General features: G+C 44.9%; 2 protein-coding genes across 3 annotated transcripts in view; one reads left to right on the top strand and one right to left on the bottom strand.

Moving 5' to 3' along the window:
• Nucleotides 1-26,427, bottom strand: part of Fermt1 (fermitin family member 1) — a 36,577-nt gene extending 10,150 nt beyond the window's left edge. The window contains exons 1-13 of one of the 2 annotated variants that reach the window (XM_010607502.2): nucleotides 25,828-26,427; nucleotides 23,060-23,283; nucleotides 20,881-21,114; nucleotides 18,008-18,154; nucleotides 16,574-16,787; nucleotides 15,042-15,144; nucleotides 11,944-12,051; nucleotides 11,400-11,531; nucleotides 9,472-9,521; nucleotides 3,879-4,003; nucleotides 2,848-2,954; nucleotides 1,257-1,478; nucleotides 404-528 (exon numbers count right to left, since the gene is read on the bottom strand). In XM_010607502.2, the coding sequence (XP_010605804.1) occupies nucleotides 404-528; nucleotides 1,257-1,478; nucleotides 2,848-2,954; nucleotides 3,879-4,003; nucleotides 9,472-9,521; nucleotides 11,400-11,531; nucleotides 11,944-12,051; nucleotides 15,042-15,144; nucleotides 16,574-16,787; nucleotides 18,008-18,154; nucleotides 20,881-21,114; nucleotides 23,060-23,283; nucleotides 25,828-25,997 (1,961 nt within the window). In that variant the 5' untranslated portion in view covers nucleotides 25,998-26,427. The remainder of the gene's footprint in view (nucleotides 1-403; nucleotides 529-1,256; nucleotides 1,479-2,847; nucleotides 2,955-3,878; nucleotides 4,004-9,471; nucleotides 9,522-11,399; nucleotides 11,532-11,943; nucleotides 12,052-15,041; nucleotides 15,145-16,573; nucleotides 16,788-18,007; nucleotides 18,155-20,880; nucleotides 21,115-23,059; nucleotides 23,284-25,827) is intronic. The other variant, XM_010607503.3, reaches the window with a different exon arrangement.
• Nucleotides 26,248-26,438, top strand: part of LOC117285186 — an 11,165-nt gene continuing 10,974 nt past the window's right edge. The window contains exon 1 of the mRNA XM_033761016.1: nucleotides 26,248-26,399. Within this exon, the coding sequence (XP_033616907.1) occupies nucleotides 26,248-26,399 (152 nt within the window). The remainder of the gene's footprint in view (nucleotides 26,400-26,438) is intronic.

Below are 26,438 nucleotides of genomic sequence, written 5' to 3'. Positions count from 1 at the left end.
TTTTTTTTTTTTTTTTTTTTTTTTGGTACTGGGGATTGAACTCCGGTCCTTGTGCTTGCAAGGCAGGCCACCGGACCACTGAGCTAAATCCCCGGCCCTGTAGCTGATTGTTCTTAAAATAGTTATCCTAATGTTTTTGCTAAGTAGTTATCCTAAAGGAAAAAAATTCCCCTTTAGACAGTCGAACACTTCCTCGTGCACATTTAGCTGCTCAGGAGGTGCTGGCATTGGAGCAGCTCGCCTTCAAGGTTTCTATGAGCAGTGGGAAGTGTTTGGGCTGTTTGAGAAAGGGCAGTATTCTAAAATAAGAAGAGTTCGCATTCTCGATGGAGAAGAAACTGGGCTTTCAGAAAGCCATGAGACTCCAGTGGGAGTGGCAGAGGGGAGAGAAGGTTGCAGTCACCTGACAAGGTAGTAGGTGAGGCCGAACTCTGGTAGGGACTGCCAGGCCTGAATGAACCGCAGCTTGGCTTCGATAAGGGACATCTGGGCCACGTTCTGGTGGGCTTCCAGGACCCGGGCTGCCAGCTGAGCAGAAACAGGAGACACCAAACTCGCCTCAACGTTCACGATGATTTGTACCCATCCAGTTAACCCCGGATCCCCAGTGAGGATGATGACTGCAGCCCGACTGCAGTTCCCTAAAGACAACACATTCTCTTATTCAGTCTCTCTCTCTCTTTCTCCTTCTCTCTTTTTCTAGAAGACATGAAAAATCACTGAGGAGAGGGAAGGTCGAAGTCGGCCAATGCACACGCGTGGAACGCTCACGCGGATGGAAGAGCTCTGGGTTTCTCTCTCAGGTCCGTGGAGTGTACATGAATACTCGTTCTACTTCAATAAAATCATCTGTCCGACATTGAACCCACTTTTAGGGAACCGTAATTTTAGTTTGTAGGAACTAAATACATTTATTTACTTATTTATTGAGGCAGGCTTTCGCTATGTGGTTCATGCTGGCCTTAATTCACTATGCAGCCCAGACTGGTCTTGAACTCACAGTGATCTTCCTGCTTCAGCCTCCTGAGTAATGGGATTTCAGGCCTTCGCTATCACACCAAATTTTATTCATAATTATGCTCAATCTGGGACCATGCCCACGTTCAGGCAGCAGCACCATCACCTCTAACAAGAGTAACTGTAGTTTTATAGTACCAATACCCAGTCATCAGTTTTTCATGCTAAAGCCTTTAATCAAATGCTTTAATCAAATTCTTCCTTCTTTTATTTCTATGCCCCCATGCAGATAGCAGTACCTGTTTAGACTTGTGCTTTTTCGCACACCGAGGAGACACAAAACACTCTGGGTTCATGTCCATGCTTTCGAGACTGGAAGCCACATCAGATGATGAGTTCCGGTTTTTCATCCTCAGAAATGAAAGGATGTTGAGGACCTCAGGCTGGTAGGAGCTGTCTGCCATGGTTTTGCCCTTTGACGCCAAGATGCAGGCAGCCATCCACCGGGCATACTGATTCTCCTGCAAAGAATGCCAGAGGCTGAGAAATATCAGAGCTCAAAGCCATCTGGTCCCAAACACAGCTGGGCCAGGGCTCCAAAACGCAAAGCCGTCACCTTGCCAGCAAGGAAAGATGCAAGTGGCACAAATTCTCAGTGGCTGCTAACTGTGATGTGACAGCCAACAATAGCTTTAGGGAGCTGTGCTCAGTGTTTAGATGCTAAGGGGTTGGGGACAGGAAACCAGCTTTGATCACTAGCGCTTTTGTATTTTGAGACAGGGTCTCATTAAGTCACTAAGAGGCCCAGGCTGGGCTGGAACACTGATCCTCTTGCCTCAGCCTCCCAGAATCCCGGGGATACAGGTGCCCATCATTACACCTAGCTATCTGTACTCATTTCTGACTTCAGACAGAGAACAGGGATGTTGCCCAGAGGCTGAAGTTGGCTGCTGAACAGAATTTCTCAGAGTAGCAGTTGGGTGGCACACTGAATTCCTGGCATCAATCTTTAGTCTCTTGGTATCCATATACTGCCATGCAATTTTACAGCCTGCTGTCCCTGAGACAGAGTACAATTTCTACCCCTTCATTTCCACCCACACTCATGATTTGCTTTGGCCGATGGTGTGTGGGTGAAGCTCAAGCTTAAGTTTCAGGAGGCCACACTTGTGGCCCAATGCCTTCTCATACTTCTATCACTATGACAAGAGCTTTCTGCAGGCAGCTTGAGGCCTGGAAGGAAGAAAATCAGCTCAACCTGCGGCAAAGAGATCAGGCCTGTGGCTCAAAGCAGATCTAATCAACCTACACCAGTGAGAAATATCAGATCCCTCATTCAACCTGCAGATCTTTCAGAAAGTAATTGTCATTATGTTTTTAATTACACTGTGACTATTTGTTACACAGCAATAGCTGACTGACACAACAGTGCTCTAATTTGAGAAAATGCATGATGGTCCCTGGTTTATCATGCTTTGACTTATGATTTTTAAACTTTACTATGGTACCAAAAAATACCCATATACAATCATTCTTTTGGTCACTTTCAGTACAGTGTTCAATAAACTATACAAGACTTCTTTTTGGTACTGGGAATCTAACTCAGTGTCTCGAGCTTACCAGGCAGGTGCTGTAATGTGGAGCTACATCCCTAACCCCCTACAAGACTTTTAACGCTTTATTATAAAGTAGGCTTTTGTTAGATGATTTTGACCACCTCTAGGTTAACATAAATGTTCTGAGCCTGTTTAAGGCAGGATAAGCAGGGATGTTTTCAGGTTAGTTGTATTCAGCACATTTTTGACTAACAGTGTTTTCAACAGAATAGGTTTATTCTTGCTCATAAGCTTAATAAAGGTGAAGTGTTGATGGCTTTGGTAATCTACTTACATGGTCACATCTCAGATACACTTCATTCATGCCATCAGCAATAGGGATTAGTAACTTGATTCCAAATTTTCTCCCTGCTACATTCACGTCTGGTACAACTTCACAGCCTGAAGGACAGAAGGCAGGTCAAGATGCTTCTGAGGAATCATCTATCAAGGACACATCTAAAATAGACTTTAACAAAGATATAACCCCCTCAAATTTGGTTCTCTTCTGAAAAGTGGAGGAAATGAAAGGAAAACTAAACAAGACTTAGGGGCAATTACCAAGGACAAAGAAAAATGATTTTCTTGAATTAAAAAATCAACTGAATTCATTTTTCAGGACGATATTGGCTATCCTAACTTTCAGGAAGAATTCTGAAAATGAACTTTATTTATTTTTTTGGTCCCGGGGATCGAACTGCCTTACATTTGCAAGGCAGGTGGCAGAACCACTGAACTAAATCTCCGGCCCCCCTGAAAATGAACTTTAAAGAGATTAGAGCAGTGATCCTTCTCTGCCGGCCACTGTGATGAGGGAACTGAGTACCCTGGTTAAATGTTTCAATAATAGATGGTCCCCCAATGCAGTGCACCCACAGTCACTTTCAGAAATCAGAATAGGAACTAACAAGACACTGCAGTAAACCTAAGTGTTCTTGGCTCTGTTTTCTTTGTCGGGGTAATACTAAGTACTCACTCTACCACCGAGACACACCCCAGCCCAGGCAAAACTGTTTCTGAATTCAGAAAGCTCAAGATCTGTTATGGTTTGGGTTTAGATGTCCCCCCGCAAGCTTCAGGGGGTCACAGGTGGGTGAATCTACTGTGTGATGTTAGGATTAAGGGCGTGAGATTACTAAACCACTGCCCATGAGTGACTGGTTGGTTCCACCCTACACTGAGGAAGAGGAGCTGCACTGAAAGCCACAGTGCGCAGGCTCCTGGCTCCTCTGGAAGTGGCCCTCGCCTGGTTTGGCAGGACCCTTGCCTCGTGCTGCTTGCTGAGTTGCCATAAGTCATGGGGAGAGGACTGTAGGGTACTCTTACCTCTGAGGTTTAGCTTTTCTACTGGTTCTCCTTGTTCAAGTTCCTTATTTTTAAAGTAGGCTATAGATGTGTCTTTAAAGACGAACCAGTATTGTTTGAAAGCTTTTAGTATCAGCTTCTTGGGCCTGCAAATAAAGGACATTAAGCATTTAAACCACCACCCAGAACTGCAGAGCACAATGCAAATTTTGAGTCATTCAGGGTGCTTTAGGGGCCCTGTGGACAACATATTTTTTGTATTTTTGATAACAATTTGAAAAATTTCTAAATCATTTCTTTTTGGGGGTGGGATCAACCCAGGTCTCTGAGCTGCTGAGCACTCTACCACTGAACTACACCGCAGCCTACTAGCTTGGGTCTAAAAGCCAGGCTCAGATGTGTACCAGCTGTTGCTACACGAGGCAGAAGTTAACACACAGGCTCAGGGGTTCGACTTTCTGGTGCACGAGCTGGCTCTGCCCTTCTGCCTGCCCGGGCCTTGCGGCCACCGCTCCGTGGAAGGGACAGTAGCAGTCTTGAACTCAGATACAGCTTGAGGACGGAAGGAGGTCATGCGGGTGATGTGCTCATCCCAGTGCCTGGCATAGCTGAAGTGCCCCATGGATTCCTTTGCTCTGTGTGGGAAGCCTACGTGACTCTGACAGCATCTGAATCCCAAGTGTATTTCCTGGGCCCGAGAAGAAGCTGCTGACACAAACAGCACAGCACAAACTTCCAGTTAACAGACAGGGAAATCTTTTCTGCAGCTTCCTCTGAAGCCTTAGGGGAAAATTCCTAAGGAGCCACGGAAGCCTCATGGAATCTGTAGCTCAACTCTAGTGACTCTACGGTTATTAAAACAGATTGGGGGAGCCAGGGATTCATCTCAGTGGCACCACACCCGCCTCACAAGAGCAAGATCCTGAGTTCAATCTGGGTACCAGAAAAAAAAAGAAATTTGTGGGGGTAACTATACAACAGAGGTGACTACAGGGCCAGAAACTTTGTGTCCTGATGTAGACATGGGTGTGAGTGCTGACATCAGGTCTCAAGTTTGCATTATTCAAAACAGGAAGTGTGAGTGATGTTAGGAAAGAGTACACAGACAGGGAGAGAAAGGAGCACATGAGCTAGCTAGGCACTCCAGAGGCTGAGGCAGGCGGATCTCTGTGATTTTGAGGCTAGCCTGGGCTACATAAGTGAGTTCGAGGCCAGCCAGAAGTGCATAACAAGACCCTATCTCAAAAACAAGAATAAAATTAAAAAACCCAGAGCTGGGCGTGGTGGCACACGCCTGCAATCCCAGCACTTGGGAGGCTGAGGCAGGAGGATCGCTATGAGTTCAAGACCAGCCTGGGCTACAAAGTGAGTTCCAGGTCATTCTCAACTACATAGTGAGACCCTGTCTCAAAAAAACCAAAGCAAAAAAACCAAAACAAAGCAAAAAAAACAAAAACAAAAACAAAAAACAAAAACCAAACCAAAAAACCCCAAACCACCACCACCAACAAAAAACAAACAAACAGGGATGGATCAGGGTATTCACACTGGGAAGGGGACTTCTGCTCCCAAGAACACAAGGAGAGTGAGCCTGGCTAAGGACCCTGCAGAAGTCTGGGCACATCTGGTATTTTAGCACTAGTCTGTCCTGAGCTTGAAATGTGCTACCCTTAGCACAGAGATAAGGGGGAAGACACTCATATTAAAATAAACAAACTTCCAAGGTGTTTCAGGAGAATATTACATGAAAATTATGAAATAAATTGGAAGAACATCATAGAGAGTTAAGATTTCCAAGATTGAGAAAAACAACTGTGCACATAAACTGAGCTTGTAAGTTAGTAGAAGCTGGAGTGTGTGGGACAGACGGCGAGTGGGTGTTTTCCTGAAGAGCCAGGCTGTCTGGATTCCTCAGAGGGAAACACGAAATAATAAATGCCCTAGAGTCCGGCAAGTCAAGTGGCGAGGCTGTGGGGCGTGGGGAGTCTAAGACTGGTTCAGTTAAACTGAGAATAAAGGGTGACGGAAATGTACCCGCAGGGCAAGGAGAGAAGGTGGGGATCGTCCATGGAAAGCTCAAGGTGAGTCAGTTTGTGTGTATGTGTGCACGGAGTGTGAATACACACACCCACACACAAGCACTGCTGGAGGGCTGAATGTAGGGCCTTTGCCCGGAGATAATTCCCAAGCCCATTCTATTTATTTGGTCTTTAAATTTTGAGAGAGGGTCTAAGTGGCTGCATTTCACAGGCTGTACTTGAACTCATGATCCTCCTGCCTCAGCCTCCTGGAGGGTTAGGGTTATAGGTTATGGCTGTGCACCATACAGGGCTTCGGTTTTTGTTTTGTTTTGATTTGTTACCGGGGATTGAACTCGGGTCCTTGCACTTGTGAGGCAGGCAATGGAACCACGTAGCTAAATCCCTGGCCTGACCACACAGGGTTTCAAGTGGTTATTAAATGGCACTGTGCCAAGTGACGGAAATGGGGGAGAGGGTACTTTCTGTGGTTGCAGCTTTCTCACACATGGGTAAAGATGGTGATCAGAATAGCAAGATAGCCAAATATGTCTCAGTGCATGGGAAGCTGAGGCAGGAGGATCCAGAATCTGAGGCTGCCTGAGTCTGGACTACGCAGTGAGACCCCGTTCTAAGAAAAAAAAATAGCAAGATGATGAGAGGGAGCCCAGGGTGAGACTTTAAGTCCCCTGCTAGTGAGCTGGACTTCATTTTTCAGAAGACTTTACTCATCAGAACTGAAAGGGAGTTTGCTAGAGACGGTCTGAGGCTCAGAGAGACAGTGTCAGCAGGTTTAACTCAGGGTCCATTTCCTACCTTGGCATGGCGCATCTTTCAGACTCGGTGGGCATCTGCCCCTAACATGTGCGGAGTGAATCATGTGTAAATTGTACCACTGTGTCAGTACACACATCATCAAACCTGCGCAATGATATAAAAAGACTTCGATCCCTTTCAGCATTGCCTGTTTTTCTTTATTATGATTTTAAAATTTAATCATTCTAAACATACTGATCTTATGGTTTCTTCAGATTGTTCTGTTTCCTGTGATTATTATTGTTTTGGTACCAGGGATTGAATTCTGGACCTTACGCTCGTGAGGCAGGAGGTAGAACCACTCAGCCAAATCCCAGCTTCCTGTAATTATTGACTCTTCTCTTGCATGCTGGGCCTGTGTCCTGTAGGGGGGGGTCCACGAACTCACACAGTTATAATTTTTATCGGAAGCTCACTTTTCAGGCGCTTACTGTTTTCTGCAGAAAGCCCATGCCTGCCTGGTTGTGAATATTTCTCTCTAAGATTTTTTTCAACTGTGCACAATTGGTAGGCCTTCACAGGCTTTGTAGTCCTGGGCCAGTTTCTCTTTCACTGTTTCAGGATTCCCTAGTCACATAAGACATTTAAGTTTCTGTCTATATCCAAGCACAGAGTAACCCTTGGCTCTTGATTTCTCAAGAAAGATTTTTAATTTCCCCACAGAACCCAACTCTAGGATAAAATGTCCTTCCTACTTTTCCTGGAAGATGGGTAGGCTTTTTGTTTCCTGCTAAACCCTAAACTGGCCTCCTTGCCAGTTTCTACCTTTAGGCAGGCACTTCAGTGTGGTTTACTGCTTTACATGGGCCAGAAAGCTTTAATTTCCTACCTCCACACAGAAATGGAAATACCCGCCCCGAGCCGCAGAGCCTGTGTCTGTGCCCTATGTCTCTTTGTGTGGTTGAGACTTTACTTGTAGAGCCAACTTCCTAAAAGTTGAGATTTCTGTTTCACTTGGTGATCAATCCACATTACAGTTCTCTCATTTTTACCCAGCACACCCAGGTACTTATAGAAGTATTAGGGTTGCACTGATCTGATGCCATGTTCCTGGAAAGTGAAGCCCATTATTTAGATAGTAGATTCAATAGATTTTATTTAGAAAAAGATGAAGAGCTTCACTGCAAAAAAAAAAACAAAATTAAAAACCAAAGGATGAGTCCATTTTTCATGCTGATGAGGAAAGGGAACTCTACTCTTCCAATTTCCTTTTCCTCCATCCCCCCTGACTTTCGTTCCTTCCCTCTCAACTTAGAGTCACACCAAAAGCCACTGGGCAGCAAAAATGACCAGCACGCTGGGGTTAACACCCACATCTCAGCTCCTTCATGGAAACATCTCAGACATCTACCGGAAGGGCACTGCCATGACTTGGTCTTTGAAGAGCCTCTGTGCAGAGACTATGACAGCCCAATTTCTTTGTAGAGCAATTAGGAACATTTTATAATGGTGAAGCCATAGCTTCAAGTTGTTACTATTTGTCTGTAGCTTTGACTGTAACAAGATGAGCCAATTATAGTTGCAGTGTTTGCGCCACAAAAGTTAAATTAATGACCTTATTACTGTATTTGAGATTACACCCTACCGTCATATTAAAAATCCTGTACAAACCCAGCGACAAATATTGTTACTTTGGATCCATGTTTCTGATTTATGCCTGACTCATTGTCTTGTCTTTCTGAGTGGTTCTTAGCATCCCGCATTATCAAAAACAATCTGCATTTCTTTTAAATCAGCTGCCCCAGGGAAGTGTTGGTTTGTTAAGAAAAGTCAACAAACCATTAAGTGATATAAGTAACTGATAGGACTTCAAAGGCCCTTATTCCTTTCATCTCAACACAGTCCCTTTCTTTCCAGGAAAACAGAACCAAACAAAAGGCTCTTTATAGTTTCAGATCAACCAGCACTTAAGCAGGTGAAAGTAGATAAACAAGTTGACTACTCTCTCTCAGGATCCAAGTTCTAGACAGGCAATTCTTACACCACTGGAAGAGCCTTCAAATGGTGTCAGAGACCTGAGCCTCCCAGGTAGCCCGTCCTAGGGAACTCCAGTCTGGTATGAGTTCTTTACTATTATTATTTTTTTGGTACCTGGGATCGAACTCAGGACCTTGCACTTCCAAGGCAGGCGGCTGCACCACCACTGAACTATGCCCCCAGTCCATTAAATCCTTTTTTTGGGGAGTGGGTGTTAAGAGCAAGGAATATTTGCTGAAGGAGAGGCAGCTCCTGCCACACTGGGAAAGCCCCATTAAGTTCTTTATTGCAACTTTGGTCATGTTTGTATCACCATTTACTGAGCACATATTATGAGCCAAGAATCACGGTAAGCATTTCATAGGCATCATCTTATCTCATCCCTCCAGCAAACCCAAGAAGTACAATACAAAAAGCACTACCTTTAGTCATGATGCAAAAATATCTTATAGTCAGTCCCTTGCAGAGGTAACCTGAGAACAGCTAGCCAGTTCTTGTTAAATTGAAGCTCGTCACACATTCATATTTTCCAAGAGCCTGCTCATATTGTACAAAATCAGATGATGAAGTTATTCCCATGTATTAGATCACAAAGGTGAGGCTAAGAAGCATAAAAACACCACTCAAGGCCGCCCTGCTCATTTTTTGCGCTGGTTTTGCAACTCAGCCTGTCCTCTGACACCAAAGCCCAGGCTCTCTCACCCTGAACCACACACCTGCCCAGAGGGTGCACAATTCATTCTCCTCACTCTCTCGCAAGAGGTTGCTATGAGGCACTCCCTTTCCCCTTAAAGGTTACTTACCTAAATAATTTGAGATTATCGGCAAGTTTAGGGATATCAGTAATGTCCTCCTAAGGAAAAACATAATATTTCAGAAGCAGGAAATTCCTAGGTCGTATTGATACTCTAACTGGTGGCGGGCAAGATGGTAGCACTTGCAACATGTAGTTATTTAAATCCAAATTATTCAAATGAAAGAAAATTTAAAAATCATTTGTTGCAGGGCTATGTTAGGGAGGGCTGGCAGTGGGATGGGGAACAGCAGGAGGGATGGCTGGTGAAATTCTATGTCCTGATTTAGGTGAGAATTTAGCACTCATTTGTTCATCTGTACCTTTAAATATGTTTGATTTTGTCTGTATGCGTCACATATGGCAAAAAAATGTAAAAAAAGAAAGATTTTAAAAAATTGCTCACCATTCCCCATACTTGCCATTCCAGTTAAAAATTTGTATTTGAAACGATTACTTGTACATACAAAAAAATCGCTTGGATTTTTCTATTAAAATTGGCAACTTTGGCTCCATCTAGGTCACTGACTAAACTTTCAAGAGGCACCTGTTCAAAGTTCATTCTGCAGCGTATGTTGGTGCTGTTTTCATACTGAGAGGCCTATTGTTTAGAGTCACATAAAAATATGGGAGGAGGAGGGGGGAATTTCTCACCTTATCCTAAGAAGGATCATTTTCCTATTACTTATTCATTGGAAAAAACAGACCAAAAAAACCAAACCAAAACAAAAGAAAACAAAAAACCTCCAACTTCCTGGGGCTCACGCCTCCTACAAATAGGGTTCTGCAATCTGCAGGACCTTTGCATTTAGTTTGTAGCAACTATTTGTTCTTATTTTCAGGTGGTTAATGAAAGATAAGAGAACACTCGGTGAGATGTTTAGGAACATAGTGACTCATTCTTATCCATTACTACTACTATTTAGATCCAGTTACAATGGATCTACCTCTTTAATTCAACACGATTAAGCTAATAATTACCCCCATGATTGAAGAAGTTAAACAAAAAGGTGGCACCCGATGAAGGAATCAAACAGGATTCTGCCACACTTCATGGATCAGGAGCAAAGAAGTCAATTTGTTCCTTTACGTTTTGGGGCCGGGGAGTTAGCTCAGTGGTTCTGCCACCTGCTTCATTCACCAAGCGCAAAGTCCCAAGTTTGATCCCCGGCACCAAAAAAACAGTTAAAAATTGTTTCTTTATGTTTTACTGGAGGGCTTTAAAACTTTATTTCTTGAAATTAAAAGGGTTTAGGAATGTTGGACAGTACTCTAGAAAAAGGCCTTCACAGCTGGGTGAGGTGGAGCACGCCTGTAATTCCAGTACTCGGAAGGCTGAGGCAGGAGGATTGCTGTGAGTTTGAAACTGGCCTGGGCTACATTGTGAGTTCCAGGTCAGTTTCAACTACATAGTGAGACTCTGTCTCAAAAAGCCAAGAAAAAAAAAAAAAAAAAAAAAAAAAAAAAAAAAAAAAAAAAAAAAAAGGGCCTTCACTTCCACTGATCTCGATCGGCTAAACAGATAATAAGACCATCTGCAAAGCATTTTCTCTCCTCTCACAGCTGCTGCTGCATAGACAGTGCTTTTTTCCAGACCTAAGGGACCAAGTCCATGTTCTATGTAGGAAGTGGCCTTCCCAGCAGTCCTTCCCTCACACCAAGCCAACTTATTCCCAGGAAGAAGTACAATACAAAAAGCACTATCATTAGTCATGATGCAAAAATATCTTAGTCAGTCCCTTGCAGAGGTAACCTGAGAACAGCTAGCCAGTTCTTGTTAAATTGAAGCTCGTCACACATTCATATTTTACAAGAGCCTGCTCATACTGTACAAAATCAGATGAAATATTTTCTTATTTCTCATTTGAAAATGTTCCCCTGGAATTGTTCATCAGTCGGAACAAAGCCATGATCCCGAGTTAACAGAAAAGTCCGTACCAAAGTGCTGTCTGATTTTCCACCTTCGAGAGTCACTTCTAAATTAGAAAGTGCAGCTTCAACTTCATCAACCTCAGACTCATTCGTAAAATTCTGAGATTCAGTGGACAGTGACAGCTTGCTGATGTGATACTAGGTGAAAACACGGATTTCAGAAATAATTATAAACACACACAAAGCCATTAACTACTCCCTCTTCTCTGAAGATAATTTCCTTGGGATAATGAACATCCTCCAAAAGGAGGTTTCCCACCTGCACAGGGAAAACGACCTTTGAGTCTGACCCACCCCTCTGTCCTTAGGGAAGGTCAGGTTCGACTTGGTCCTTTCCCATCAGTGGTCAGGGTTGTGGTAGGGAAGAAATCAGGCTGGGAAGACAGATGCTTCAAACAGCATGCACACATGTATGAATTGTGAAGAATATTTTAAATTTAAATCTACGCATATCTTTTTCATTTATTTTATCAAAGGGGAAAAAAATGCAAAGGAAATGAAACATTCAGCAGCATGACCTTGCAGACGAAAAGTACTTAAGTCCCCATACCTGGAGTGCTGCAAAGATCAACATTTCTTCCTCTGTGCAGTCGATTTCTTCTAAGAGAATAGCCCACCTGGCTTGTTCGTAGAGCTGGTTTATTCTGACAGCATCGTACTGGAGAAAGAAACATGTGCATGTGTGTGCATGAATATGGGGGTGTATTTATAGTCCACAGTTCAAAACTTCTGGATTCCCAAGGCCATTTTCTGAGAAGGGGATGTACTGCGCTTAGTTCAGGTAACTGGGAGCAACACCTCGACTTGTCTATCGCCACAGCTTGCTTTATTTCTGAGTTCAGCCCTTCCTTTTCATGAATATTTTCCAGAGCTTCTTCGAGGGGTCACACTGACCCACTTTCTATTCCATTATTTTCCCTCTCTTTACCACATTTCTTTGGCAGTGAAACCAGACAGTAAAAATGCTTTAAAATGATAAGTAGTATAAAGAGAAGGGATCTGCAAGGACAGTGTAATCCCAGGCAAAATCTGATAGATATTTAAACAGAACTTCATGCTGATTTTCAAGGTAACGCGGAAGAGATACTGTTCAAAACCTGCCAAGAAAAATTTGAAAGAGAACAATGTTGGGAGTAGCATTGAAGTTAGGTAAGTTAATTAGATTTCTTATGGGCAGTTAGGGCCAGCCTTCCAGGAGCCAACACCGAGGACAGTCAAAGACACATTCACTGGGCCTGGGGATGCAGCTCACTGAAAGCCAGCATTGTAAAAGAGAAACTACAACACCCAGTGCTTCCCCTAAGGAGGAACAGCAGTGACTGATACTCTAAATAGGTATCACTCATCTGGGTGGGGGACCAAGAGCTCACCTACCCCTTCCAGGGACCATCCCTGACCAAAAATCCTGTACACTTGCTACAGGACTTGCTTCCCCACTGGATCTCCATCTCATTAATATTACCCAAGTGACTACACTTGTCATAACCTTAATGGTTGACCAGTTTTGTCCACCTTGTGATTTCTCATTGGATCAGTGTTACATAAGGAACTGTACTTGTAATCTTACTAAGTTGACTATAGTTTTGTCCCACCTCGAACCCACCTCACCTCTTGGCTTTGTCCTATAAAACACCGTTGAGAAGCAGTCTGGCAGGAACCCATTTTCCAGTCCCCCTTCTGTCTCTCTTAGAAGCTTTCTTTCTCTCAATAAATTTTTCCTACTCTTAACCTTCATTGTTTCTAGAATTCATTCTTTGATTTTAGAGAACATGAACTCGTGCTTTGGATATCTAACAGGTTTGAGAATTACCTTCATTTCCCCTATATAGTAACAGTTGTCCTCACAATCATCAAAGCATATTATAAAGCTACAGGTATTACACTAGCATGGTATCAGAATACAGTGGAGAAAGTAATAAAACAATACCTGGAAACAGGGCTACACACACACACACACACATAATTATTATTAAAGGTAATGCTTTATATCAGTAAGGAAAGAAAGAATTCAATGCTGGATGCTGTGTTGAAAATGCCTAGTTAGTTGAGGAACAAAAAATTCAGAACAAAAAATCACACCATCCAAAAATATTTATGTAACCACAGTGAGATACCAGGTTGGTTCTGATCTAAAACACCGATAACAACCAGTGCTGGTGAGGGCGTGGAAAATGAGACGCCTGTGCACTGTTGGATGTGAAATGGTGCAACCTCCAAAGAAAAGTGATTAGCAGTTTTTGGAGAGATAAACTTGGAATATGATCCAGGGATTCCGCTCCTATATGTATTGTATACCCAAGAAAATGGAAATCGGGGATTCTAACAGATCCCTCCTACAGCAATGCTCGTGGCAGCATTATGTCCAATAGCCCCGACGTGTGAGCACCCAAATGTCCACGGCTGAGGAGATGAAAGGTGATGCGTAGCTGGGCGTGGTGACACACACTTATAACTCCTGCATGCAGGAGGAGGCCGGAGCAGAGGAGCACCTCGTGTGAGTTCAAGGCTCCAAAAGCCAAAAGCCAAACACCAAACCAATAAAAAAGAGGTGATACAGTGATATATCTATGCACATGATAGAATATAATTCAGCCTTAAGGGAATAAGAAGTCCTGATAGGGGCCGGGGATTTGGCTCAGTGGTTCTGCGGCCTGCCTGCCTGGCAAGCCAAAGGGCCTGAATTCCATCCCCGGTACCAAAAAGAAAAGAATTCCTGATACATGATACAACATGAGTCCTCCAGGCCCTTTTACCAAGTGAAATACATCAGAGATAAAAGGGACCAATACTGTATAACTTCACTTACATGAACTACCTGGAATAAATCAACTCACATAGACAGGAAATAGAATAGAGTTTATCGGGGCTGGAAGGAGGTGAGGAGGGGGATTTACTGTGTAATGGACAAACAATTTCTGTTTAGGACGATGAAAAGGTTTTGGAAATGGATAGTGATAACAGTTGTACAGCACAGTAAATGTACTCAGTGCCACTGAATTAAAGGATTAAGATCTCGAAGTTTACGTATGTGTACTTTACTACAATAAAAAACAAATATGTACATGAATGTGCACAGCAGCACTATCCATTGTCGCCAAACACTGAAACTGCTCCCTGGTTACCCCGAGGGCCGGCACTCTGTACTCCACGCTGGGCCATCTCTGGGCGGACATGCAGCGCCACAGCACGGCTAGCGGGGCGAGGCAAGGGCAGAAGCTTGCAGTATTTGCTCCCCATCTTTCTTTATCCCAATAAACTTCAGGCTGCAGATGTGCACTGGAAATGGAGCTGTTGGCCAGCTGGGGACTTTGCACAGATCCTCCCTTTTTCTCAAAGATTTCTTAGCAGTGCGGGAGGCGCGGTGCACTCTCTTGGCTGTGAACCTGACCTCACCCCTGGCCAGCAAAGTCTTTTCCTTCCCCAAGCGCTGAGGACTCTGAGGACTCGGGCTGGGAGCGGCTCCCCTCCCTCTTCCTCCCCTGAACGCAGACAGCAGCGCCACCCCCCCCCACCCAGTTCAGGGACAGCGGCCTCGCCCACCGGCCGCAGGTCTAGAGAATCAATGCGGATCCTAATTCTGATAAGGCAGGGACTCAGTTTTGCACTTCACACTCAAAAAGACTGGGAAAGAAAAGGGGAAAAGCTTACTTTCGGATTCAAGTCAAAGAAACTGTAGTATTTAAATCGTAGCAGCAGCTGCTCGTCCTCCTGGATGCCTTGTTCCTTGAGGGAGCGCGACGAATCCAGCCAACTGGAAAACAGCAGTATGGGTTTAAAGCAAGTCAGTTACACACATCATTTGATACATACTGCTTCTGATATAGGCTGAAGGAGCAAACTGAATTGGATAAGAACGGAATCAGGGCCGGGGATTTAGCTCAGAGGTTCCGCTGCCTGCCTTGCAAGCACGAGGACCCGAGTTCGATCCCCGGTACCAAAAAACAAACAAAAAAAGAACTGAATCAAATGCAACGGTCAGGCCCAGTGTGGGCCTTACGGGGGAATTCGAAGCTGAGCGGCATTAGAGGATCTGTGCCCATGACTTCCCGCACAGCCTCTCCACTGCACCAATCTTATCGGATATCTGTATGTGGTTAATGCCACATTTTAATTTCAATTAATTTAAGTCCAAGTTTAAATGTCGATAGTCACATGTGGCTAGGGTCAGTGGAATTTTAGAGTTGGAAAATAAAATTGGGCGAGGGGTGGAGGGGTTGTAGGGAGGGCAGGGCAAGGGAGAAAAATAAGAATCAAGAAGGATTATGTAAAGGTGCAAACTTCCGTTGATGAATGTCATTATATTGTATACCTAAAACGTACCAATAAAATTAATTAAAAAAAAACAACAACTCGGTAATGGTGAGGAGTAGAGGCTAAGGGTGAGGCTGGGGTTCACCCTCTCAGGCCTTGTTCAGGGATGTCCCAGGTGGGGACTGTCCACACAGAGAGCCTCAGGACAGAGCAACCTCGTAACACCCAGGCAAGCCCAAGGCTAGCTAGGAACTGCAGGGAAGAGACCAGCTTTGGAGACACCTGATACAGAGAGAGAGGCACATGGCTGGGTCTTAAGGGACAAGGAGAGAATGGGCAGCAGAGATGGCCCGGGGGAGGGTTAGGAGGTGGAGAAGGGACAGGAGGAGGGAGGTTGTCCGGGGCACAGTGGGGACCCAGACATCCCTGGGGCCAGGACTGTTAGAGAGCTGAATGCCGCTCACAAGGTGGACTTCAATGGAGAGCAAGTGAGGCGTGAGAAGTGATTCGGGTGACTTTCTGAAGCCATTTCAAACTGAGGTCCAGGACTTGCTCCTTCATGGCAAGGGGCCGGGTTCTCCAAAGACAGCACGAACAGCTGGCTGGACCACTTGAGACTGCGCTGAAGGGCTCACAGGGGCCCACCTCTTACAAACGGCTCTATGCCCACAGAACACTTCACACACCCGCAGCAGCAGGGAATTACATTCGCCCACAGTAAGCCACTGAGTTCTCCCAATTCACCTGTTGTTCTGTCATGCCTGTAAAGGGGCTGAAGTGACCCTTCTTGCTGTCGATGTCAGCGCAGCTTTTGCCAATGCAGCCCAGTCTCCAGGCCATTCAACGTAAAACCTCCCCTCTCTGTGACCTCTCTCTTGCTAAGGCCACCCCACCGTCTGGAGAGAAGCACAGCGGAGCCCCATGCTTACCCTGCGTTAAGCTTGGCTTTCTCCACCAGGGACCGAGGCTGGAACATATCAGCCAGTGCTTCTGGGGGCTGGGGGGGTTGGCTGGAGGCGAGGAGGCTGCAGCTTTGCCCCGCCAAGGAGCTGTCACCGAACCACGTCATGGTGGACGACACCGGAGTCCCGTTGATGGGGTCATAGGTGGGAGTCATGGTCTTGCTGTATAAGCCAGCACTTCCTAAAAGGCCAGGGAAGACATGCGCTACCCTGAGACTCGGGGGAGGAATGCACTAAAAATGAAATTTGTCAAAGTGCCAGTGCCATTTATCATAGAATTTGTCATGGTAGAGAGATGAGCTGAACGCAGGTAAAGGACTGTATATTCGGCTCCTAGGAACTCAAAGATGTAAAGGCTTCCAAAAATCAACACAGACAGATGTAGAAGACCAGTTTTTTCCTAATAATTGGATGTTCTCTTATTTTAGCAGAGGTCTTGACAGTATTAGAAAAAATGAAAACTTGCAGAACAAATCTATTAAGGATGTAAGGATGTCAGACAATCCCTTAAAGAAATGGCAAAACTAGGGCTGGGGATTTAGCTCAGTGGTTCCGCTGCCTGCCTTGCAAGCACTAGGACCCAAGTTCGATCCCCAGTACCAAAAAGAAAAAAAAAGAACTTGCCAATTTTAAGAACCCAGCAACTTGACCATATGACGCAGGTTGACATACAATACAAATAGGCCTCTTATGCTCTGCATAGGAATATAGTATGCAAGGAAACCCTCACAGTGGTACACAGCTAGAGACCTGGTTACTGTGGAATTAAAAGAAGGGAATGACATCTCTTCAGAACTCTTACCGCCCTAATAAATCGAATTCAGGAGAGAATCACACAGAGAGTCAGGGAGAGAGAAACACTTTGAGTGGCCCCAACTCATCTCTGTCTAACCATCACTCGCTCCTTGATTCCCAACTCATGGGCAGTTGTACCAAAACTTCGCATTCTCCAGCAACTTAAGATATGCAATTATAATAATGAGTTATTAAGGATATCTATCGAGGAAAAAGCTGAAATAAATTTTTGTTATTTCTAATATTTACTGGACATCATCTCATCTCATCAGCCCTGCAATTTTATTCCTCTTTTGAGAGAGATAGAGAGGAGAAAGAGAGAGAGAGAGAGGAGAGAGAGGGAGGGGAAAGAGAAAGAGGTATTTTCCTCTTTGGTTTTCATCTACACTTACAAATTAAAAGAACAAGACAGGCATGGCGGTGCATGCCTGTAATCCCAGCACTTGGGAGGCTGAGGCAGGAGGATTGCTGTGAGTTTGAGACCAACCTGGGCTACATAGTGAGTTCCAGGTCAGTCTCAACTATATAGTGAGACCCTGTCTCAAAAAACAACAAAAAAACAAAAAACAAAACAAAACAAAACAAAATTAAAAGAACAGCTCTTACCCGGCGAACCCAAACTTGTTGGAGAGCTCTCTAGGTTCAGAATATCTTCAATTACAGGCTCCTTATTGCTTTTGTCTTTCTTTTTTTTCTTCTTAAAATAGTCACAAGAAGGCTTTAACAAGGAAAGTTCTTCTGATCTTCTAATATCTAAAAGAATAAAATACCAGATGTATTTCAGTAAAGTTAAAAAAAAAAAAAGTAAAGAGAAAATTCCTTCAGAGAGAAGTATTTTGTTCATTTGATGAGAAGTCCCAGGAAATTCCTGGGAGGAAAACAAAACTAGAGTGCATCATCCTTTCTGGGGAAGAGTAGTGGAGGGAGATTCAGTCTAGCACAATTTCTAGTTCTTCTCCTTTCCCTCCGCCTCTCCTCCCTCTTTCTCCTTTTTGTGACCACCTCCTAGGACTGGCCTCCCTCTTCTGTGGCCCGCAGGCCTGATCGCCTTTCTCCCTCACCCTGCTGCCTGGGATGACATTCCCAACCCTGCACCTCTTCTTGGCCCTCCAGTTTCAGTGCACGACTTCAGGAGCTTCAAGGACATTGGTCTTCTGCTTGAGGGCTCGCTCTGGTGCCTGGCCGGGGCCACACAACAGTCCACAAGGTCAGGGGACTCATGCTCCCCAGTAGTGGCCCCCAGTGGTGCACAAGCACCTTCTCCAAGGGGGAGGTACCACTCCGAGGCTGGGTGTTCACTGTCTCTGAGTCTCTAGCTGCTCAGGGTGTGACCTGGTTGGCAGCCTGCTGTTCTGTTTCACTTCCCAACCCCCATTCCATGTCTTGGTGATTAAAAAGTGACTGAACAACAACTGTGACTTAATTCAACCAGACAGATGTAAAAATCCATGTTAGAAACCCCAAGTGAGCCTGGCGTGGTGCTGCATGCCTATAACCCCAGCAGTTGGGAGGCTGAGGCAGGATTGCTATGAGTTCGAGACCAGCCTGGACTGCAAAGTGAGTTCCAGGTCAGTCTCAACTATACAGTGAGACCCTGTCTCAAAAAACGAAGAAGAAGAAGAAAGAAGAAGAAAGAAGAAAGAAGAAAGAAGAAGAAGGAGGAGGAGGAGGAGGAGGAGGAGGAGGAGAAGAAGTAGAAGAAACCCTAAGTGAAGTGGGTGTGGTGGTACATGCCTGTAATCCAGGACTTTGGAGGCTAAGGCAGGAGGATCATCATGAGTTCAAGGCCAGCCTGTGTGCGCTACATAGTGAGTTCAAAGACAGCCTGAATTATAGAGTGAGATTCTGTCTCAAAAAAGAAATGCGAGGTGGAGCCTTAAGATGATCATGAAGATACACGCAGGGAAGAGGACATCGGACTGCTGCCATTTATTTGAAACCTCAAGTTCTTGGCCTCGGCTATGATGTGAACTTCCAGTCTGCTGCCCTGTGTGGGAAGCACTATTTTACTTAATCATTAACTTTGTCTTCAAACTGAAAACAAAGCCGGATTGTGTATGTCCTTGGGCCCTGCACCAGGGTCCTACTGGCGGTGATGCTCTGGAATGGAAGTGTCCATTCACTGCTCGCTCAATGGTCACCTGACAGACAGCTTGTGTGTTGCCAGGCACCGCAGGACGGAGGAACACAGACCTGCCGAGACCTGCTTTCTGCCCTGGCCCTATTTCATGTTATCCCCTCTCACTGTCCAACACTGGGATTCTCAACCCTGCTCCTACTACCCGCTTCCTTCTCTTTCTATATCCTTTATCCTTTTCTTACTTCTTACATGTATTGGCTATTATCTATCTCTGCGTGCTAGAGTGTAACCTCCAAGAGGGGGGAGGCTTCAGTGATCTTTTTCAACAATTTCTGCCCAGAACTTGTCACACTACTTGCCACTTAGTAGGTTCCATAAATAACTTACAAGCGAGTGAATCAAGTGCTTTACAATTTAATAGATGGAATAGATTACTCACCGATATATACAGTACCTATTCTGGATTCAAATGCTTATTTTTGGCTTTGGTACCAAAGAAGATATCTATATTCTTTCAAAAAATATAAAATATTAACTTTTATTTTTGGGGGGGTTGAGACAGAGTCTCATTCTGTAATTCAGGCTGGCCTTGGGCTCACTATGTAGTCCACACTGGCCACGAACTCTCAGTGATGCTCTTGAGCAGTGCTGGGATTATAAGCATGCACCACCATGCCCAGACAAAAATATTAGCTTTCAGTCCAATATGGCGGCACATACCTGTAATTCCAGCTGCTTGAGAGGCTGAGCCAGGAGGATCTCAAGTTTGAGACCAGCCTGGGAAAGCCCTGTCTCAAAGTAAAAATTAAAAATGGTGTAGCTCAAAGGTAGAGCACCCTGGATTCAATCCCAGGACCGCAAAATGCAACAAAATATCATCAAGACCTTCACAGCACAAAGCTCCCTACCTTTGTGGAATACCATAAAGAAGAAATGGTCAGCCTTATCTCTCTGTTCTACTTAGGGACACCTATCCAGAAATAATTCATCTTCCACTCACAAGTGACTTGTGGACAGTTATTTACTGAACCAGGTGTTAACGAAGCTGTTAAGACACCACAACAGCACCATCTCAAAAGCACCAGCTCTTACAATGATAAAGGATGAAACACAACTCTCTCCCCCTTGGTCTTTAATGTAATAATGGTTTGAGTATAGTGTGGGGACATGAATTTTGGGGCAGCCTTAATGGTTTGCCCTTCTGTTTACAAATGCCTTTTGAAATTGCTTCAGGCTGGGTGGAAATGTGATCCCAAGTCTGTGGGATACGGACTGGGCTTATAGCTGCTAGGCAAGCGGTGCTCCCTCACCAGGGGCACCAGGCCGCGTGAAGCAGCGTTCTTCTCTGATTCTGGAGCTGAGAGTCAAAAGGGCCCGGGCTTCGGGCTTCGGGACTCACTCAGGGCTCTGCAGATGTCGCTGACAGCTCTGAACACCACTGCGGAGAAGCTGACGCGCAGCCGCACCGTCTTCAGGTTGGGCAGGCGGAGGCGCAGCGTCTTGTGCTGAGGGGTGAAGAGAAGCCTGGCGTCGGCCTGCACCCCACATTTGTCCAGGGTCCAGTGGGTTTTCAGAAGCCAGCAATGCTTCTGCTCCCACCACAGAGCGAAATCCGACCAGTCTTGGGCGATGTCTGCAAACATTGGAAACACAGTTAGGTAAAGCGACAGAGCCAACCCAGCGGAAGTGCCTGGAGTCCACTTCCTTGTGTACGAAACCCGAAATCAACAGCTGATCCTTAGCTCTGCACCTCTTTACAGTACAGGACTCAGTCCTTGGCGTCTCTCTGGAGTCTCCCAGGTGGGGCAGGGAGAAGACACCGGAACTCTACCTCCATGCACATTGAAGTACGGTGGAAGGAACAGAAGCCTGAACTTCCTGTTCAGGATGAATGCTAAACGCTTTGTCCTAAAACCCCTGTGTTGTTGGCTTTCTGGGAAGGTCCAAAGCATTTGGTTTTTAAAAATCAGTCTTATTCCTCTCATACAAATGCACCCTTGTACCACAGGATCCTCAGGGAGCTTTCACAGCCCCTGGAAATGCGGACAGAAGAGGCTGGAAGGTGACATTTCACTTCACAACCCTCACTCTCCTGGAAGCATCACCAGGATCCCAGTTCTGAAGCACTGACACTGAAGAGGGTGGTTACAGCTTGTGTCTAGATATCCCTCCAAAGCCTCATGCTCTTGTACATGGGGCTTTTTGGAACTGGCTGGATCCAGGGCACGTGATACTGGGATTAAGGGTGTGTGGTACTAAATTAGTCCACTGACTGAAATCAGCATAGTTCTGGGTGGCACCCCTCAAAAGGCTGGTGACCTTTTATGACCCTCTGCCATGCCACCCTGCCTTGGAGCCAGCCAACTATGGAGTGAAACCTCTACAAACTGTAAGCTGAAATAAGCCTTCTCTCCTTTAACTTTGGGCATCGAGTATTTTGTCCCACTAATAAGAAAAGTAACTAAGCCTGCAATCCCAGCACTCAGGAGGCTGATGTAAGATGATTGCTGTGAACTCAAGCCAGTTTAGGACATTTAGGGAGTTCAAAGCCAGCCTGAACTATGTAGCAAGGCCCTGCCTCAAAAAACAAAATAAAACAAAACAAAGCAACATAAATGAATAAACTGTGGTAGATTCACACATATTATGCACAGAATGTTGTCATATTATACAACAATGAAAACATGAACTAAAACTACATGCAACAATATGAATAAATCTCACAGACATAATGTTGAGTAAAAGAAGATCTATTACAGTATACCCTATATAATTCCTTTTATATGCAACTCAACAACTATCCAAATTATTCTTGGTGTTAGCATCTAGGATAGTGGTTACCCTGTGTAGTAACAACTGGGAGAGGTCAGGTATGGGGTCTGGGTGGGGAAATAGGTAAAGGTCTATCTTGATCTAGGTGATGGTTACACGACTTAAATCAGTGGACGTATGCCCTTAGAAATGCACTTTACCTACGTATTTTATATTTCAGCTAAGTGTTACCTAAAAAAGACATCATCTCATTAGTGTAAATGAAAAGCTAGCATATAAAAGGCTTAAAAAGGGAACATAAGCACAAAGAAAACACAAAGTTATTGTATTCTAGGTCAATAGTAATGTGGTGTTGTCTGATGTGACGTCTGCTCCTTTTTATGAGGTGTAGCAGCCCGTGGTGAATAAGTGTAATTAGATACCTTGGCGCCAAGCTGACTTATCTCCAAGCAGCCAAGTATTAGCAGAGATTCTCCACATTCGTCTAATGCCATCACCTAAAGTTACTTTCGATGTCACCAGTGGAGTGGGTACTGTCCTCATGGAAGTACAGCTGATACCTACTGGGAGGTGTCCTATGGCCCCCAAAGACTCAGCTGTACAAAGGTGGTTAAGGGTTAGCTTTAGGCTCCTGCAGGGCTCCCTATTGTGCCTCTTCTTCCTGGGAGAGACAGGGGGTCAACGAGGAGGCACCTTCTTCCTGGGCACAGGGAGGTGGATGAGCAGAGAAACCTGTGATCAGGTGGGCTGATGAGCCAGGAAGTAGGGATGCGATGGAGAGGAACCACCAGGTAAAGCCAACTTACTGATCTCTTCCACCAGTTTGAGCATCACGCCGCCCACATGCAGGTCCCCGGACACCCTAAGGGTGACGTCCCGCTGTTGCTCTGCATTCGGGTGGTCAACTCGGACCATGAGCTCCCAGGATGCAGCTGCAAAGTCGCTGGAGGAGAGCATTGTGACTCTGGCAGTGTCTGCTGGGTAAGGGGCAGATCTGATCAGACGGAGGAGGAGGACACTGTAGGAGACCCTGCAAAGCAAAACTGGTTTTTGTCTTTGTTTTTCATTTTAGCCCCTCTTCTTCTAAAACTCTTCAGGGTTTCTGGTGCCCAGACATTAAATTCAGTAGCTTAACTATAAAGACAAAGCTCTAATAAAGGCAGTAGACCATGGTAATCCTCCACAGATTTTTAAAAAATCAGCTTTCATTGAGGTGTAATTTAATTACAATGAAATGTACAGATTATAATGCATACACATTTATTTCATTTTGTTGTGTGAAAATTATGCCTCAAAAAAGTTGATTTTAAACAAAATGCCTTAAAACTTTCTCTACCTCTAATATTGCTAACAGATGTATATTATAGCAAGTCCCTGACTTACGACCAAGTTCCGTTCCAGGAGAATGTTCTTAGATCTTATACACCTGCGACACAAATATACAATCTAAGGCATAAAAAATGCAAACACACACAGACACACTAACTCCTGGATTGCACGGTGCTACTGTGCATTATCGCATTGTACAGTAAGCACACAGCAACACAACTGCGACAACATCAGGCACACACATCAGCTACAATTTAATTCAGTTTGTGATCAGAATCAAGGAAAGAATCAAGTTTGTGAACTGAGGCACCGCTCTTCTGCAATTTGTTTGCCTCCCCGAATGTGAATGTTTCTAATGTGTCTATGAAAGGTCAAAACTCGAACGTTCATAAACCAGGAACTTACTGTATTATATCCCTCCTGTGGATACTGACATCTGGTACAAAAGCTCAAAAAATAAAAATAAAAATAATTTTGACCTCATTCATTATTTTGGACTTCATTAATAATTACTGGCATGTATTTGACTTACTTAGACCACTGTTGTATGCCTCAGAAAGACTGATATGAGCCAGATGTGGTGGTAGACACCTGTAATCCCAGCACTCTGGGAGGCTGTGGCGAGAGGATCACGAGTTTGAGTCTGGCCTGGGCAACTTATTAAATTAGTAAGACTGAGCTTTCAAATAAAAAATGAAAAAGGGCTGGGCTGTAGCTCAGTGTGAAGGTCTTGGGCTCAATCCCCAGTACTGAAAAATAGAAGGATTTGTAAATGAATCAATGAAGTTTTTGGATACACTTTTGGCAAGAGACTGAAAGACAGGGGTGACAGCCTAAAGACTAAAATCGTCTTTTTTAAAAACTTTTTTTTTCCTCATTAAGCATATTGGTACATTTTAGGTATACAATACAGTTACATTCATCACTGGGATCTGCTACCTTTACATGACAGATGTTGGTTATCATTTTTTCCCCTTGTTCCTGCCCTCCCTTCACTCCCTCCTCCCCTCCCCATTTACAAACATTTTAGTTCCCTTTTTTCATTTTCTCCTATTTTTTCTTTCCCTTATTACTTTTCCCCTACCCTTCCCACTTTCCCTACACCTTTAGCCCTTTTCTTCCTATTTCACATTGTCAATTATCTCATTAGGATCTTATGTACTATTATAGTTTGTTCACACCAGAGAAAAACTTTACTATGTAGTAGTAGCTCATAAGAAATCTTGTTTTCCTCAGACAAACACTGAGAAACAGCAATGCGCACGGAGAGGCAGGCGGGGCTTCTGCAGCTGCGGGTCTCAGATCGTGCAGGGTCCTCATCCGGTTGGGTGGGGCCGGAGGCCCTCACTGCTAACCAGCCCTTACTTAGCCCGGAGACACCTGACTGCTCACAGCTCACTTTGAGTCACAGCCGCCCAGTGAAAAATTAACTCCAAGACTCAGTTCCTCCTTCAGCCTCCCAGAACAACATCAAATGGGATTATGTTGGCATCTCAGGAACAGTAGTTTTACAACCAACCATAATTAAACCGACGGTGTCGCATCAGCTATGAATTCACTTGAAAAGGCACTTTTATAAGCACTAAGGGAATCTCAAAAGACACTCGACAGATAAATCAATAATTTCAAATCCATAAACTGACTACTGCAAATCCAAGCAGGTTTAGGGCAGATTTGATGTTTGAATCAAATTCAGGAGTTCAGAAGTAATTCATACAGTGGTGGTTTTATGACCAGAAGGATCCCAAGGCTGCTCCCCATCACCGCTCACTGCAAAAGCTCACAGGCAGCTCCACCCTCCCAGGGAGGGTGCAATCACAGGGTCCACCCAGAGCCCCTTCATCATAGCCTATGCTACCATTTTCTGGTGATGCGATCTGCATTAGCTACTGTCTTTGGGCTTGGACGTCTCCTTTCTGCTCTCAGGAATCTGTGTTAAGAATGAGGACTCCAGCTCCAAGCTCTGAAGTCACTCAGGTGAGATGTGGTGCCCAGACAGGAACCCGACTTTCTCATCCCAAAGCCTTCACCACGCTGGGCTCTGTTCTTGCTAATTAACATGAAGGAGCTAAACTCCCTGAGGCCTTTGCGGAGTGAGCACTTTGGCCAACACAACCTTTCCCAGCAGGGGCACAATAAAGAGACCCTTCATATCACACTGGAACTCAGCGTACAGCTGTTTGTCAGAGCCTTAAAATGTTTAAAATGTTACAGTCTGAGGTTTGATTTAAAAAATATTTTGTACCTAAGAAAATAGCCTTCCTTTAAGGTGACTGTTTCTCGGTGATCAGATACAAGGTCTTCTAACCTGGGGACCAGACACTTCTCCCACAGGCCAGAGATGGAGAGTCCTTCGCATTGAAAATTCCACCTAAAATCGGGCAATCTGGTTTCCCCACATTCCTTTCCCATCATTCTGCGCCTCCGTTTCCGAAGGAACTTCTGGAAGGCAGCAAGCTGTTACTTGCAGGGAACAGCAAACTTCAGCTGGGAAAGGCGTCCAACCAAGGAGACCAAAGTGAGTAGCACAGCGAGAATCCCAGAAAATCAGAGGGAAGAAAGGGTGGTGGAAAGAAGCTCCGACATTCCAGTGTTGGGTCAGAGGTGTCCCGTGGCCAGGACTACTCGGTCCGTCTTCTGCCATGCCGGTGTCTGTCTGTCCATTATGCTGCAATGCTGTCCCTGCCCCAGTGAAGGCAGTGCCTGGGACTGCACGGAAAGTCTGCTCCGCGTGGCCGATGCCCAGAACCAGGAAATCGTTTCTAGTTCAACACCTACCTTGAGCTGCAAAGGGCTGCAGCAAGGACGGAGACAGGGGTCTCGAGCCTGCACAGTGGCCATCCCAGGCTCCCGACC

The sequence above is a fragment of the Fukomys damarensis genome, unplaced genomic scaffold (genome assembly GCF_012274545.1).
Source record: "Fukomys damarensis isolate Sample0158 unplaced genomic scaffold, DMR_v1.0_HiC HiC_scaffold_7, whole genome shotgun sequence".
Taxonomy (NCBI): Eukaryota; Metazoa; Chordata; class Mammalia; order Rodentia; family Bathyergidae; genus Fukomys; species Fukomys damarensis.
This window is presented reverse-complemented; position numbering and strand designations above follow the sequence as displayed.